This window comes from Moschus berezovskii, chromosome 16 (assembly GCF_049115385.1).
Source record: "Moschus berezovskii isolate FMDL1 chromosome 16, NW_MosBer_1.0, whole genome shotgun sequence".
Taxonomy (NCBI): Eukaryota; Metazoa; Chordata; class Mammalia; order Artiodactyla; family Moschidae; genus Moschus; species Moschus berezovskii.
The window spans coordinates 21,515,311-21,532,390 of NC_142475.1; the positions used below are offsets into that span (position 1 = coordinate 21,515,311).

The 17,080-nt window shown below is 44.1% G+C and overlaps 1 protein-coding gene across 1 annotated transcript in view; it reads right to left on the reverse strand.

Annotated features, from left to right (window-relative positions):
* Positions 1-16,825, reverse strand: part of DPYS (dihydropyrimidinase) — an 88,665-nt gene extending 71,840 nt beyond the window's left edge. Inside the window, exon 1 of the mRNA XM_055432009.2 lies at positions 16,562-16,825. Within this exon, the coding sequence (XP_055287984.1) occupies positions 16,562-16,825 (264 nt within the window). The remainder of the gene's footprint in view (positions 1-16,561) is intronic.
* Between the last annotated feature and the right edge of the window lie 255 nt (positions 16,826-17,080).

Here is a 17,080-nt window from a genome sequence, read left to right on the forward strand (position 1 = left end):
GCTCGTGGGCTTAGTGGCCTCTCAGCATGTGTACTCTTCCCAGACCAAGGATCAAGCCCGTATTCCCTGTATTGGCAGGCGGAGTCTTTACCACTGGACCAGTAGGGAAGTTCTCTTTCCTTTGTTAGTTCTTTTGTACCTCCCTTCCTTGTACAGGACGGCTCCGTATATCAGGTCCTCAGAACTTACACATCTTGTAACTGAAGTCTGTGTCTTTTGATCAACAGTTCCCCTTTCCACCCTGCACCCTCATCTCAGCCCCTGATAACCACAATTCTACTCTCGGATTCTCTGAGTTTGGCTTTTTTAGATTCCACATTTAAGCGAATTCATATTACTTCACTCAGCACGATGTCCTTAAGGGCCGTCTCTGTTGTCACAAATGGCAGGATTTCCCTCTTTCTAAATGATATTCCATTGTATATACACAGGTTTCCTTTATCCACTCATTCACAGATGGACACATAAATTTATTTATATCTTGACTTGTGAATAATCCTGCAATGAACAGGGGAAAGTAGACAGCAACTTCTTAACCTCTAGGTGCCTCTGATTCCTAACCCATGAAGTGAGGACAATAATGGTACCTAAACCATAGAGTCGCTGGGAAGATTAAATTGAGGTGATGTATATAAAGTGCTTAATATGGTGTTTGGTTCATGGTAAGTGCTTCATAAGCTTCAACTCACAGTGAGCCTTTGTGAATTAGGCATTTTCCCACTTTTCGTATGTCAGTTTATCTCACCACCAGGAAACAAAGTTACGTGTTGTCATGTTACAACAAAGAAGGGAGTTCCACCAGCTTCTCTCCCAGGTTTGCCCACATGTCACCTTCCCCGACCCCCAACCCCACAGTCTCCCTCCCCAGACAGAGTGCTCCCAGGTTCCAGCAGGTACACCAGCTGTATTCCATCTCTTTTTTCGTGCTTACTTCAGTGGATTTTTATTTTTTCCTTAAGTCATTTGGTCCCACTCCCAACTCTTTCTGCTCTCAAAAATCTCACTATTTATACAGGATTCTGTACTTTTATCTCTATCTTTAGATAACAATTGCCTTATGCATGGTGAAACAATACATATTTGCCTTTCTTAAGAAATCCCTATGGGTATAATGAGAGTACCAGAAAAAATTCCTTAGGCTCTGTATTTTTATTTGAATGCAGATTAATCTTCTCACCTTCTTCCTTCTAAAATGTCTTCTCACAGATATCCCTTGAGGATGAAGGGCATTTTTCTAACCGAAAGTGCTGTTAATTAAAGTGTTGAAAGAAAATACCTTTTTCGGGTCTATTGAACTAGAAAATCAAGCTTAAAGAACAATTCTTTCCATATTAAAAGTCTCATCACATGCAGGATGTGGGAAACTAGATACAGTGCTGGTGGGAATATAAATAAAATGATGCAGTCACTTTGGACAATAGTTTGTCAGTTCCTCATAGAGTTATCATACGACTTAGCAATTCCACTTCTAGGTATATACCCGAGAGAAATGAAAACATGTCCACACAAAAACTTGCACACAGATAATCAGAGCAGCATTATTCATAATAATAAAAAAGTGGAAACAACTCAAATGCCCATCTACTATTGAATGAATAAAGAAAAGGTGGTGTGTTCATACAATGAAATATTTGACCATAAAAAGGAATGAGATTCTGATACATCTGCTACAACTTGGATGAACCTTGAAAACATGACGCTAACTGAAAGAAGCCAGTCACAAAAGGTTACGTATCCTATGATTCCATTTACATGAAATGTCCGAAAGGGATAAATCAGAGTGACAATAGGAAGACTAGTGGTTTCTTGGGGTTAAGGGGGTTGGGGAAAGTTGGTGTTAGGAGCCCTAACATCTGAGTAGCCAGGATAGGCCTGAGACCTTGCTTAGGCCTAAGTTTCAATTTCCTGGAGACAGGGTGGAGGCTAAATTCACAGAAACTCCTCCGTAAGAAGATCCCGCCGGCGCCAAAATTAAGAAACTCCTCCCTAGAAAAATCCCACCGGCGCCAAAATTGGGCCAATCAGAAGAAAAAGGGAAATCCCCCAGAGAAAACCCCGCGCGCGTATTAACTGGCCAATGAGCCTCGTACGCTCATGAACTGGCCAATGAACTTCTGTCAGCTTGATTTTTTGAACAGAAATAGGTGCTTATGTAACCTGAGATTATAAAAACCGCTGTGACCTGGGCTCGGGGCTCTTGTGCCACTCCACTGCGCTGGAGGAGGCATGAGCCCTAGCTCGAGCTAGAAATAAACCCCATTCTTGCTTTTGCATTGCTGCGAGTGTCTTATTCTACCAGTATGGGGGGGACCGGACTCAGGGCATAACATTGGGAGGCGAGCCAAAGGGTACTGGGCTTCTTTTGAAAGAGATAAAAATGTTCTAAAATTGTGGTGATGCTTGCACAGCTCTGTGAATGTACTAAAAAACATTAAACTGCACACTCCAAATGAGTAAATATCATTATATATGAATTACATCTTAATAAAACTATTACCCCCCAAAAGTCTGCCCTATGTAAGCTATTACATGGAGTGAAAGGGGTGGTTACACACAATGCAATGAAAAATCTTCCCTCCAATTCTGAGTTCCAGGAAGCAACACACATCACCAGTTTCTTGTGTTTAGACACTGCCCATTCCTTGATCTTACACAGAGCACAGACTAAACAACCAAACAGAAGAAACTAAACCCCTAGTGGCTCACTGTTCACTCTACCATGTGATACACAAATGATCAGACACACAAATAGTCAAACAGTCTGGAGGGGGAGACAGAAATAGGAACAAACAGTTATAAAATAATCAGATGGTAATAACAGGTAGCAAGTACACTTCCATAATAAGCACAGTATAGGGATTGCGAAAAGGCAGTTAACATCGCTAAGCTCCTAGAAGAGATGGGCTTCCCAGGTGGTGTTAAGTGGTAAAGAACCCACCTGCCGATGTAAGAGACATAAGAGACGCAGGTTCAATCCCTGGGTCGGGAAGATTTCCCTAGAGAAGGGCATGGCAACCCACTCCAGTGTTCTTGCCTGGAGAATCCTATAGACAGAGGAACCTGGTGGGCTACAGTCCACGGGGTCACAAAGAGTCGGACACAACTGAAATGACTTTGTATGCATGCTAGAAGAGGTAGAGGGGAAAGACTGATGGAAAATTCAAAGGGAAACAATCAGAGGAGGCTGGGATTTGAATTAGTATCAGGACATACACTTGAAGCTGCCACTAATGGTAATAAAATCTAACTGGTAAAGAGCACTTATGTTCCAGAAACTATTCTGATGTTCTAAGTGTTTAAACCATCTCAGCAGCAGGTCATATTATTAACCCCGTTTTAGAGTTGAGGAAACCAAGAACAGCACCATGAAATAACTCCCTAGTTCTCACAGCTAGAGAATGACAAAGGCTAGCCTGGACCCAGGTCATTGGGTTCCAGAGCCTGTGCTCTCGGGAACAACCAAGAGCAGGCAGAAGTTCCGAGGAAAGGGTCCACCAGAAAGAATCAGCAGAAACGTGGCAAAGGGCAGAATGTATCTACAGAACAGAAACCGACTCACAGAGAACACAAACTAGTGGTTATCTAAGGAGAGCAGGACTCAGGGAGGGACAATTAGGATTGAGAGATACAAACAACCATGCATAAAAGAGAGCAACAACAAGGATCTCCTGCACAGTCCGGAAAATGACTGCCATTATCCTGTAATAACCTATAATGGAGCATCATCTGCAAAAGCATTGACTCACTATGCTGGACACCTGTAACTGACATAATATTGTAAATCAATTAACTCCCCCCTTCAAACACAAGGGGAGGTGGGAGGGAGGTCCAAGAGGGAAGGAACACATGTATACCAATGACCGATTCACATTGATGTGTGGCAGAAACCAACACAATACTGCAAAGCAATTATCCTCCAGTTAAAAATAAATACATTTGAAAAGATGACCAAGACGTGTGAGGCAGTGATTCCAGAGGAAGGCAGGGCACTGGTGGCCGCAAGGGTGATGGGAGTCTGTGAGCTGCTTTTGACTGGGATGACAGGCGGTAGATGAGGGGACAGAGAAGGGCAGCACACCAGGGGAGCCTGGGCTCCGGAGAGCAGCCTGACTGTGGGATGCTCGGGCACATGTCTACTCTGCAGACAGAGAGAGACACAGCCCTGATACTGTGCAACACTCAGGAGGAAGAAAGGAGGAAGATGTGGCAGTGACCTTGGAGAGGGTGCTAGAGGGGTCCTGAGGTCGGTGGAAATACCCAGAGAGAGAGAGAGAGAAGCCACAGCAACACGCTCCAGAACATGCCAGCCCTTAGCAAGAAAACAAAATAGGACAGAGTCAGGACGAAACATTTTCAGTGGCTGTCTCTGGATGGCGTGCTTACGGGTCTTCTTCATTTTCCTCCAGTTAACTTTTATTTTCCATAGTTGCTATATTTTCTACAAAAAAGCCTAACTTTCCAAAGATGAAAAAATAGATTTTACATGGTTTTAGTGTGAGTCAAAGTTGTTGACTTGTGTCCGACTCTTTGTGATTCCATGGACTATAGCCCACCAGGCTCCTCTGTCCATGGAATTCACCAGGCCAGAATACTGGAGTGGGTAGCCGTTCCCTTCTCCAGGGGATCTTCCTAGCCAAGGATCGAACCCAGGTCTCCCGCATTGCAGGAGGATTCTTTGCCGTCTGAGACACCAGGGAAGCCTGGTGTATTACATTAAGTATAGGTTTTACATAATATGATACAAACTTACATATGCATATATGCCATATAAATTAAGTAATGATGAGTCTCTTCCGAAACTGAAGATGTGATGGTCAAACAGCCACTTCTATTAAAACCACAGCAAATTAAAATTCCTGGGGCTAGCTATAATTTAATCATGAATAAATATTTATCACAAATGCTTCACATCCCTAATGGACTGAAAAGGAGCAGACATTTGTCTTTTTTTCATTTCTTCTTGTTCTCTTTCCCACTTTCCTCCATTTCCTCAAATCTCAAAATGGGAACAAAGTGCCTGGGAGAGGACAGCCCGGGCCAGAGTGGGCAATGGATGGAAAATGGAATCTTTTTCCAAACCACTAGGGCATCATCCATCCATCTGCCACAAGGATCCTGGCTGCTACCCTGGGACCTGGCGAACAGTGGTCGGGCACCGTCAGTGTCCCTCCCTGTGTCCCTCGAGCCTCTTTTTTGGTCTCTCTAGTCACCTAGGGTCCTTTGGGAGCCCAAAGTTATCTCAAATCCCTGAACATGATTTCAAGAGCTGAAATACTCCCTTCTTTCCACTGGATCCAGGGAGCCATGTGTCACAACGGCAATTCTGTAATCTCAATTAAAGGGGACACTCAGACGTAGGAAGGAAACCTGTACCTCCCACTAAGTATTTGACTCTCAAGGAAGAGCTTGTTCAAACACTCAGTCCTGCATTAAGTAATTTGTTTTTGTTTGTTTTTTTGTCTTCTAAATACCTTTCAGAAATTCGGTCCCATCACTTCATGGCAAATAGATGGGGAAACAGTGGAAAACAGTGGCTGACTTTATTCTTCTGGGCTCCAAAATCACTGCAGATGGTGATTGCAGTCATGAAATTAAAAGACGCTTACTCCTTAAAGTTATGACCAACCTAGACAGCATATTAAAAAGCAGAGACATTATTTTGCCAACAAAGGTCTGTAGTCAAGGCTATGGTTTTTCCAGTGGTCATGTATGGATGTGAGAGTTGGACTGTGAAGAAAGCTAATCGTCGAAGAATTGATGCTTTTGAACTGTGGTGCTGGAGAAGACTCTTGAGAGTCCCTTGGACTAAAAGGAGATCCAATCAGTCTATCCTAAAGGAGATCACTCCTTTGTTCATTGGAAGGATTGATGTTGAAGCTGAAACTCCACCTGATGCGAAGAGCTGACTTATTTGAAAAGACCCTGATGCTGGGAAAGATTGAGGGCAGGAGGAGAAGGGGACGATAGAGGATGAGAAGGTTGGATGGCATCACTGACTCAATGGACATGAGTTTGAGCAAGTTCTAGGAGCTACTGATGGACAGGTAAACCTGGTGTGCTGCAGCCCATGGGGTCAAAGAGCTGGACACGACTGAGCAACTGAACTGAATTGAACTGGTCTGGGGTCCTTCTCTGTTGTTTGGTGTGTTAGGCACATATAGAGGCCCCCCTGGCTGGGGTCCTACTCTCTAGATCAGCTCTTCAGGCACTTAAAGGGGCACCCTGGGTGGGGTCCTACTCTGTAGTTCAGTGTGTCAGGCATTTGATGGGCCAGCCTCCCTATTGTTCAGCTGCTGATGCTGGCCTGTGGGAAGAGAGAGGCTATGGTGGTGGCTCCACCCCTGAAGCATGACTCAGCAGTATCGCCTTGCTTACATGGCTGCCTGGCTTTCCTCCACTGGCATTTCCCACCACGGTCTCCTCCCTCACATCCCCTCAACCTGTCTCTCTGCAGTCAACGGCAGCCCTCACCCTGGGATTGTTCCACAATCCCTCATCTCCAGCTCCCAGCTGCTGCACCTTCCGGGAGACCAGTGTTCCTGTCTGGGGTATGTATGGCTGTGGCAGGAGCAGTCTGATTCTCATTCCATTTAGGCTGCCACAGATCAGCTACTTCACTCTCAGCCTTAAATGTTTCTCCTCTGACTCAGACAATTGCCTCGCTGTAGGGCTCAGACCCCTGCTTTGGTTCCCCCACCTGCTGAGGGCAGGGCCACTCATACTATTGATTTCCCCCTAGTTCCTTCATTCTGCTGAGATTTGTGTGGTCCTCTATCTTCTTTTCAGCTGGTCAGGCACCCCTGTCTGCTCTCAGCTGGTGTTCTGCATGCACTTCTGTATCTGAAGTTGTATCCCTGATGTATCAGTGGTGAGAGATGTACTCCACGTCCACCTACTCCTCCGCCATCTTGTTCTCTGTGTGTTAAGCATCTTATATACAGTAACTCATTGAATGATGCTTTACTACAGCCCTGAGAGATAGAAATTGCTTTTCTTATTTTACACTTGAGGATACTGAGGCTCAGAGGTGTCAAATGGCTCTCCAGGGTCACACAGTTGGCAGTTCTCATTGGGAACATGGAGAAGGCTGCAGCTTTGAGCAGGAGGTCTTACATTCTGCCTACTCTGGGCCTCAACCCCATGCAGGCCTTTCCCCCTTACCCAGTCTTCAATTTAGTATGACGGTTTCCAGTCTGTTGTCCCAGTTCATCAGTGAATCCTTACTTGGAGAAATGCATAGGTTGGTAAAATAAATCAACCATTTAGGAAACCCAAGACCATACCAAAACAAAACAAATCTCATTGAACTGTGAATTGTAAATTCACAAAGGAAATGAAATTTTATTAAGCTCATGTCATGTTCATCATTTTGAGAAATGCCACTGAAATAATGTACTTCTAGAAGAGTTACAAGGAAAAGTCCTATCTTGAGGCTTTTTCCTCCACACAGCTACTATTCACAGGATAATTAACTTTATCCAGCAAATGAACTCATCAGAACATCACATTCCTAGCTCACCTTGCATATTTTCAGTATTCACTGAATTGCTCTTAACATCAGATGCTTTACATTCATTTCACAACATATTCACCAGGATCAACATTTGAAGAATAAAGAGAGTTTAGGGGAGGGAGAACCAGGAAAGAGGGAAAATTCCTTTCATACTTTCATATAAAACCTAATTGTTTCCTTTGTATTTACTGCCTATTGACTTCACCTTTATTTGTCAGTTAGCCAAACAAAACGCATTTACCTCTTCTAATCTTGGCTCATAAATCAATTCTTCCAGCTCCTAATTACTTTGGCTGTTCTCCCTTGAAAACCTTCTAAGTTGTCTAAAACCTTCTCCTAGGGAGAGAAGAGCATGTCCTCGCCGTCTTACGTGCAAACCTTGCTGTTCAGTCTGTGAGTCGTGTCAGACTCTTTGCGGCCCCAGGGACTGCAGCACGCCAGGCTCCTCTGTCCCTCACCGCCTCCCGGAGTTTGCTCAGACTCATGTCCATTGAGTCAGCGATACTACCCGTATCATTGTCTGCCTCTCCTCTGTCTGCATTCAGTCTTTCCAGCATCAGGGTCTCTTCCAAAGCGTTGGCTCGTCACATTAGCTAGCCAAAGTATTGGAGCTTCAGCTTCAGCATCTGTCCTTCCAGTGAATATTCAGGGTTGATTTCCTTTAGGATTGACTGGTTTGATCTCCTTTCCGTGACCAAACATAAATTGGGATAAACTCTAACCAACAGTAGGGTTATAATATTACATAACACAAGATTTTACTTAAGACTGTATTAGACTGTAAACAATTATTGAAAGCATCTCAAGTGTCTACCTCTCTTCTTCCCTGGTATCACCAAGTCTAATCCACCAGCAAATGTATCCCCTCCCCGACAAACACCCTGAGTCACCATACTTCCAGCACTGCTCCATGTGCTACCTGCATCTCCTGACCAGACTAGAGCAGTTAGCCTCTGTACTGTCACCTTGTCCCCAGCCACGCTAGCCGCTTTCCACCTTTTATTGACTTCCCTATGCTGTTAGGAGGAAAGAAAACAGCTATCACACAGCTTCATAAAGCTCTGCATGATCTGAGTTCCTTTCCATATCAGAGAGTCAAGTCACCCACATTCTTCTCTCCTTGTCCCTTCTCTAATCCAGTGACTCTTTTTTTCTTAAGTTTTTTTTTTTTTTTGGATGTGGACAATTTTTAAAGTCTTTACTGAATTTGTTACAATATTGCTTCTATTTTATGTTTTGGTTTTTTGACTGTGAGGCATGTGGAATCTTAGCTCCCTGATTAGGGATCAAATCTGCACCCCCTGCATTGAAAGGTGAAGTCTTAACCACTGGATTGTCAGGGAAGTCCCCAGTTCAGTGACTCTTAGTCCTGGCTGCCTACTGGCCTGCTTTAGGGAACTTTCATCCCATCCTCCAGAGATTATTTTTATTTAGTTGATATAGTTTCATTGCCATATGCCTCATGCCTGTTACAGTACATAAATATTCTTTAAATGTTTAAGGGAGAAAGGAAGAGAGACCAGTGAATTTCTCCCAGAAATTATGAGGTAGAATAATCAGGATGGTTCGCTTCTCCAATAGCAAAGTGGGAAAGCTGTGCAGATTGTATATTCGTGTGCAATTCCGTTTCTCAAAAAAAATTGCTAGCCCTGGCTGTGTTGTTTCCAAGATCCTTCTATGAAAATGTTAACATGGAATGCAGACTCTAAGCACATTTGAAAGCTGAATGCTCAGTTTTGTCCCAAGCCTATTACTTAATCAGTGTCAAATAGGACTTTTTACAAAACAGAATTACAGTCCATTTTTATATCTATGCCTCCAATAATTTCCTGTTTGTTTTTTTCAAGATTATGATTTGCTTTATTTTATTTTAAGCATTTATGGGTAAAGAGATCCTCAGGGCTCAGGAACTCATGACTACTATCACTGTAACACACAATTTCTCTATTAGAGGCAATGAAATGTAACAGAAAAAGTGAGGTGTCCTTCCTCAATTGTTACTTGGCATCTGAAAAGAAGAGGACAAAGCAGTGTTGAGGGGAAGGCTCTGGGCAGGTGCTGAAGCTCACTTACCAGAAATGTAGCCCAGTGATGTCAGCAATTATGACTGGTTACTAAGCACAAGGGAAAATGCCAGATTGCAAGTGTTCACTCAAAAACAGTCACACAAATTTCAAGTTAAGCCTACACATCCAAAAGTTCACTGCGGATAATTTATTACCAAAGCCAAGGAAAATTAGAGCCCCATATACCTTCTGTCTGTCTGCCATTGAGAACAAAGATCATGGTTTCATCTCTATAACCCCAACCACAATGCCTGGCACTTAAGGGGTTTCCAAGAACTGTTTGTTGCCTGAATTCATGGAACCTTATTATGAACTTTAAAAACCCATCACTTAAGGTTATTCCATATTAAATGGCAGTGATGAGGTCCAGAATATGCCATTGTGGCATAAAAATCATTTTGAGCTCAAGACATCTGAGAATAGATGCCTTCCCCCTCCCCCCGACCCCAAACTCCTTTACCTACCTGAAAGCAGAGCCTTTCAAAAAAGAATTGAATTGTCATAAATCCCTTTCCAAGAAGATGACTCTTACTACCCGAGACTAGAAGCTTGCACCACACCTAAATAGATCTTGTCATGAAATATCATATCTCCATTTATTCTCCTAAGAGCACACTGGTCTCTCCTAATAGCCATTTGCTTTCCCATAAGTGCCCTTCCCATGTTAAGGTGATAGGTGTGCTTGTGCTCAGTCATATCTGACTCTTTGCGACCTTTTGGACTATAGCTTTCCAGGCTCCTCTGTCTATGGAGTTTTTCAGGCTAGAATACGAGTGGGTTGCTACTTCCTCTTCCAGGTGATCTTTCCGACCCAGGGATTGAACCCGCATCTCCTGTGTCTCCTGCACTGGAAGATGGATTCTTCACCACTGAGCCATGGGGAAGCCCCTAGGTGATATCAATTCAGTTCAGTTCAGTTCAGTTGCTCAGTCGTGTCCGACTCTGCGGGACCCCATGAATCACAGCACACCAGGCCTCCCTGTCCATCACCAACTCCCGGTGATATAGAAGCCCCTAATTCTAACTTGCCTTCTTGAATCACATTTTTCTGTGAACTTGGACTGAATGTACATGAATTTTAAAAATCTATCTTTTTCGAATCTGTCTTTTGTCAGTTCATGTCGTGGGGTGGTTTTAGTCACTAAGTCATGTCTGACTCTTGCGAGTCCATGGACTGCAGCCCACCAGGCTCCTCTGTCCATGAGATTTTCCAGGCAGGAATACTGGAGTGGTTTGCCTTGGTTTCCTTCTCCAGGTGATCGTCCCAACCCAGGGATCAAACTTGGGTCTCCTGCACTGCTGGCAGATTCTTTACGGACTGAGCTACCCACCACACTAAACATAAGTGGTTAGAGGAAAAGTTTTCCTTCCTGATAGCAATATCAAGGAAACTGTGATTCCCGACTACCTCTGCCAGACCCTGAAGACATGCAGTCCAGATAAATGAAGGAGAAAACAAGTGGAAGTGAAGAGCATGCAAAACACAAATATGCAAACTGAAAGAAGGCAAGTCCCAGATTCTGTAAAATTCAATGAAAGGCTTTCTAACACACAACACCCTCAATAGAGCCAAAGCCCTACTTCATACCGAGTGGCTTCAAATTAATCTTTGAGATGGCTTTATTTTTGTCTTCTGATTAGTACAAAGATTAAATTTGTAATCAGTAAATAGCCACTGATGGAAATCATAGAATTATACACTTTTACAGCTGGAACATGGGAGCTACTAACACAAGAATGTTCAAAGCTCAGGCTTACCAGCAATTAAAGAAATGCTTGTTTAAAAACAGTAAGAAATTCTACGCTTTTCCTATTAAATTAGCATCAGTTTTTTAAAAGTCAACATCCACAATTAGCTAGGATACAGTGAGATGGGAATTAGGATGTATTGCTGCAGAGGTGGGTGGGGATTGGGGCATAAACTGAAAGGTAATCTGGATGTATGTCTTAGACTCTTTTAAGATGGATCCAATGCTGGCCCAGGCATTTCACCCTGAGGGGTGATTTCCACGTCAATTATCAAGCATCTGAGTGATGAATTATGTTACATTGTTATACACAAACCAAAAAAAACTGGATACCACGAAAATGTCCAGCATGAACCAGGTGAGAGTGGAGTTGTTAAAAGTAGGGGGAACAGAGAAAGACAAATGGGTCAAGCCCTAGAAGAGAAGGATAAATTTGAGGACTTGAAGCCTGAGGCACTTATGGGACATATTCAGATGGGCAGAAATGGAAGCCTGATGCAGAAGAGATATAAGACCAGAGAGAAAGATCTGGGACTCAGTCCTGGACAAAACAACAGGACACAGAAATCATGTTCTCTGACAACAGTGAAGATCCTGGGGAGAGGTTTCATGAATAAGGCTGATTCCAAAGCACACGCACAATTTAGTACAAGGAAAAAAGTTTATATGTCCCCCCCCAAAAAGAAAAATCTGAAAGGAAAATGTTAAAAGCAAAATGTTGAAACTGTAGGCAATCACGCTATTATTTTCTTTATACTTCTCTGTATTTTTCTTTCATTTTTTTAAAAAGAGCAGTTTCTTCATTCAACTCGTATATATTCAGTTCAGTTCAGTTCAGTCACTCAGTCGTGTCCGACTCTTTGCGACCCCATGAATCACAGCACGCCAGGCCTCCCTGTCCATCACCAACTCCTGGAGTTCACTCAGACTCATGTCCATCAAGTCGGTGATACCATCCATCCATCTCATTCTCTGTCGTCCCCTTCTCCTCCCGCCCCCAATCCCTCCCAGCATTAGAGTCTTTTCCAGTGAGTCAACTCAAGCGACTATAATTTCCAGCCTTTTCCTGAATGATGAATATATATTTTTCATTACTTAAATTTTTTTTTACTCGAAGATGTTCTCACTATTATTGCCTTGTTTTACAGATAAGGAAACATTGACAGCACCAAGAAAGGAACTGACTTGCCCAAGGTCACAAAGTCAGGCTGCACAGCTTCTGAAACCCATCCTGGAGCTCCAAAAAAGAGGCATCAGAAAAGAGGTTTGGTTTGCAACCAAACTCTGAATCACAGCTCTTCTACAAGGTGAGGAAGCTCTATAAATACAACCGTAAATGTGCACTTAATCATATACTTTCCACTCCCTTATTATAAGTAATCACCATCATGGCATTTTACCAAAAAGTTTCAGAGCAAAGTATAATTTTCTCTCTTGATAATTTTGAGGACTTTTTGTCCTTCACATAAAAGGTATTCTGCATTCTCTCAATTTAAAAAAAAAATGATTTTTTTGCCAGCTACTGATGCTGCCAGGTTTTTAATGTGAGTCCACCCACTCCAAGCTGTGTCTATGTCTGAATACAAATATATATATATATATTTGAAAACTGACTGAGTTCTTTTAATTCACTTTCTTATCACAGGATGTTGTAAAAGCAGTCATAATTCCTTCAAGTTTATCTAATTTACAATACCCATTTGAATAAAGAATTCCATTGTCTTTCACAACAGATATTAAATTATTGGAAGACTACTGTATATCTAGTACAGAATAACAAAATGAAATGTGGTTTCTTTAAAGCAGAATGCTATTACCATTAGTTATATCAGATGGAAGGCTTTTACCTGTAATTAAGTAAATCAATTATAAGCTTTAATCCTACCTCTGACATGAATTAGATTTCCAACATATGTAACCTCTGGTTGACCTATATTTCAGTTTTTAAATTTGGCTCCATCACAACCTAGTGAACAATACAACACCACAAACAGTATCCCTTCTGTTTGTCAGATATTATAAATGATCAGGCTGGTGCTTGCAGGAAGCACACATTGGTCTAACCTTTTGGGGCCCATCTCCTGAAAGCATGATATATCATTCTTACTTTATGGCTTTCTGTACTTAAGGTACCCATTTCTGTACCCTTAGAGATGAGGTGGCTATAAATGCAGGTACAAATGTCTCACAAACCCACTGCCTGCGGTGTATATTTATTTTGACAACCTTAACTGCCTCTAGCACTGGGAAGGTGAAGGGCTACTGTATATCTTAAGGTTGACTTTGCTCTGTCTTTGACAAAAGACATCTCACAGTAACATACCCCTTACTGATATAGGTTTTTCACCTATCTACTGCCGCTTTGGTGAATCTAAACATTCGATTTTTTTTTAAGTCATCATTTTGGAAAGGAAGAGACCCTAGTATAGAAGGCAGGCGGTCCTGAATTTGAAGAACTTACTCTGCCACTTACTAGGTATGCAACCATGTAAGCCACGTGAGTTACATTTCAGCTTCTCTGATTGCCAAGGGTAGACAGTGGCACCTGGGATTGTTGGAAGTCAAAGCACAGCTTAGCACGGTGCCTAAAACACAGCACAGACTTAAAGAAGCAAAGGCTGCTCAACAGTACTCATGTCTTTCAAGTTTAGTACAAAATATGACCAGCATTTACAAAAGACTTCTTTGTCCCTACTTCTCCAAACCCAAAACCACCAACCCTGCATTCGGAATTATTATAAAGACTCTAGAAAAGAGGAAAAAATAACTTCATAATGGCCTTCTTTCAGCACTCAGGCCAATACTTTAATGCTCATGTTTATCTATATCTACCTGTCTGGTTCCCTGTTATGGAGTCTCATCTGTTTAGGGAGTGGAGGTGGGAGGGTGGGTATCCCCTGGGATCCAACCAACTGATTTCGAAGTAAACTTTTGCAACTTTGCCCTTTTGTGAGTACTGTTTAATGTTCAACATGCATTTAGTCTTTGCTCAATATTTGACCTTATCTCTGACCATATCGTTTTCTGCTCGCAATTCTAAGCTCATGAAAAACACGTTTTTCCTTTCATGTTTTGACAGCCTCAAGTGAGAAATGCCTAGGGAATCAACCAGCAAGTTCTTTGAATAATATGCTACAAAAAGCTGTCTTTTAAGTATGGAAGCATGAAGTGAAGTGAAAGTGCAAGTCGCTCAGTCGCGTCTGACTCTTTGTGACCCCATGGACAGTCCATGGAATTCTCCAGGCCAGAATACTGGATTGGGTAGCCTTTCCCTTCTCCAGGGGATCTTTCGAACTCAGGTCTCCCACACTGCAGGCGGATTCTTTACTGTAATGAAATTGTAAACCTCTCCAAACTGGAATCCCAGAATGGACAAGAACATGTAGAAAACTGAGAACCACCTCTCTGGATCTTCGGGCATGCACCAATCATCTTGTGAGAGAGAAGGAACGTCCCTTCCCCGCAGCATTCTAACCCTTCTTGGCTGCTTCATCTGGGATGAGAGAAAGGGGAATGATGCTAGTGGGACTGGTGATCAGCAACAGCAGCTCCCTATTTGGTAAATGGAGGTGTCAGTGAAATGCCCTGCCATCAGCAATGCACCGGGTGAATGGTGAGTCCGTGACAACAGAAAGTGCATGTGTGATAACTGAATACAATAGAGTGCATGATTTCTATATACAGGTACACACACTTATACACACATGCACAATACCACCTCAGTTACGTAAAATAAAGCATATGAAAACCATGAAGACATTAAACCAAAACTTTGTCACTGAGAGATTACGGGTAATACTGTTCCTCTTTCTACTTTCCTATTTCTTTCCCCCAACTTTCTACAACTGTGTATTGCTCGGATAGCTGAAAAAATGTGTTTTACATGTCATAAATAAAGTTGTTGAAATTTAGCAAATTTCACGTTTTAGCAAAAGAGAAAAGTGAATATTCTTCAACAGATACTGATCTTTCCTATAAAAGACCTTGACCATTATTCTGATAATTAGTAACTAGGAGGAAGCTTTGCAAATCTTGGCGACAGAAGCCTGCCCCAGACCTTCCCTCTGGGTCAGATAGTTCTTTTTTTCTTAAACATTTTGGTCAATCATGGAGGATTGGGAATGTGGAGGAAGAGAGGTGTAGAGAGAGTAAAGCTGTTCGAACCGGTAGGGTAATGGATAAATCCTCAAAACTGCTTCGAAACTGCACAGCCTGTACTTGGACTAAACGCCCGATTTTCTTTATACACATCAGAGCACGGTCAACGAGAAAAAACCCTCACAGAGAGCTCAGACCTTCAGGATATCACTACTTGCATTTTGCAAGGAGGCGGCTCTCCCACCACAGCCCCACCAGGACCCTCGAGGAGGGTGTAGGTCAGGCTCCAGCCAAAGTGGCTGTGTGTAGTTTTAACTCCAGGTTCCTATAAACTACCCTCTTCATCTTCTGATGTTTTTTTTTTTTTTTTTTTTCTTCCTGGAGCTTTGGAGATTCGTTTCAGTTCTTTTCACAGGCTGAGTCTTTAGGCCTTGGTGTCTAGAGAAACCCAGGCCTCCCTCACCGGGGGAGATCTGTAATCTGATCCTTCGACCCCGCGGTGAAAACCGCTGGTGCTCAATCAGCAAGAATCGGGGTCAGAATTTGATGTCCCCAGGCAAGCAGGTCGGAGAAGAGGTGGGGTCAAGTCGAGAGCTAGCGCTCGGAGACCTTTTCTGCAACAGCGCTCTTGGAAACCCTTCTCGGCCTTGCATGAATACTTTCTCTGCTGGCGGGTGGCAGCAACGATTGTGGATGTGGTGGGCTCATCACCATCACCCGCCGTGCGCTGCTAACTTTTGAGTCAAGGCGGTAACTACTGGGTGAATGGATTTTTCATGTGGTTTTGGCTGAGAGCGTCGACTACAAAGAGTCTAGACATTAAGGAGGACTTTCGGAGTTTCACAGATCACCCAGCGAAAAGGAGGGGTTTGGGGGAGAGGGCTCGAGAAACGAGGGTGAGCGAATAGGGTGCTTTAAACGAGTCAGATTACCCAAAGAGAGGATCGGAGGGTGTCTGGCTCGGCCGAAGCTGATGCCCCCCGCCCCGAGGATGACCACCCAGAAGGGAGCTCAGCTTGGGGGCCGGCATCCTGCGGGGTCGCCCCCGCTAGCTCCTCGGCGTCTGGGGACCGCCGGAGAGGCGGCCGAGAGCTGGGCGGGCGTCCAGGGTGTAAGGGCGCGCCGGGGCCGGGTACCTTGGTGCCCAGATGGAAGTCGTCCACGGAGCGCGAGCCCATGAAGGGGAACTGCATGTGTGTGTGCGTGTCGATGCCGCCGGGCAGGACCAGCTTGCCGGCGGCGTCCAGCACCCGCAGCCCGGCTGGCGCGTCCCCGGGCGGCAGCAGGCGGCGCCCCACCGCCCGCACCACGCCGTCCTCCACCAGCACGTCGGCCTCCTGCGAGCAGTCGTCGTTGACCACGCGCCCCCCGCGGATCAGGAGAAGCGGCCGCGCAGCCATGGCGAGGGGCGCGCTCCTTCTCGGTGCCTGGGGACAGCCCCAGGGCCCCGCGACCGGGTTTATCAACTCGGCCGCCGGGCGGGGTGGGGCGGGGAGAAGGGGTGCATCCACCTCCAACCACAGTCCCGCCAACCCGGGGCCGGGCCTGCACCCAAAGCGTGGGGGTGCAACCAAAGGTCAGTGCAACTCAGACTCTGCTGCTCTGAATCCTGGTGTATGGGTAGGTCTTGGTCATTAGAAGGGAAACATCTTGAG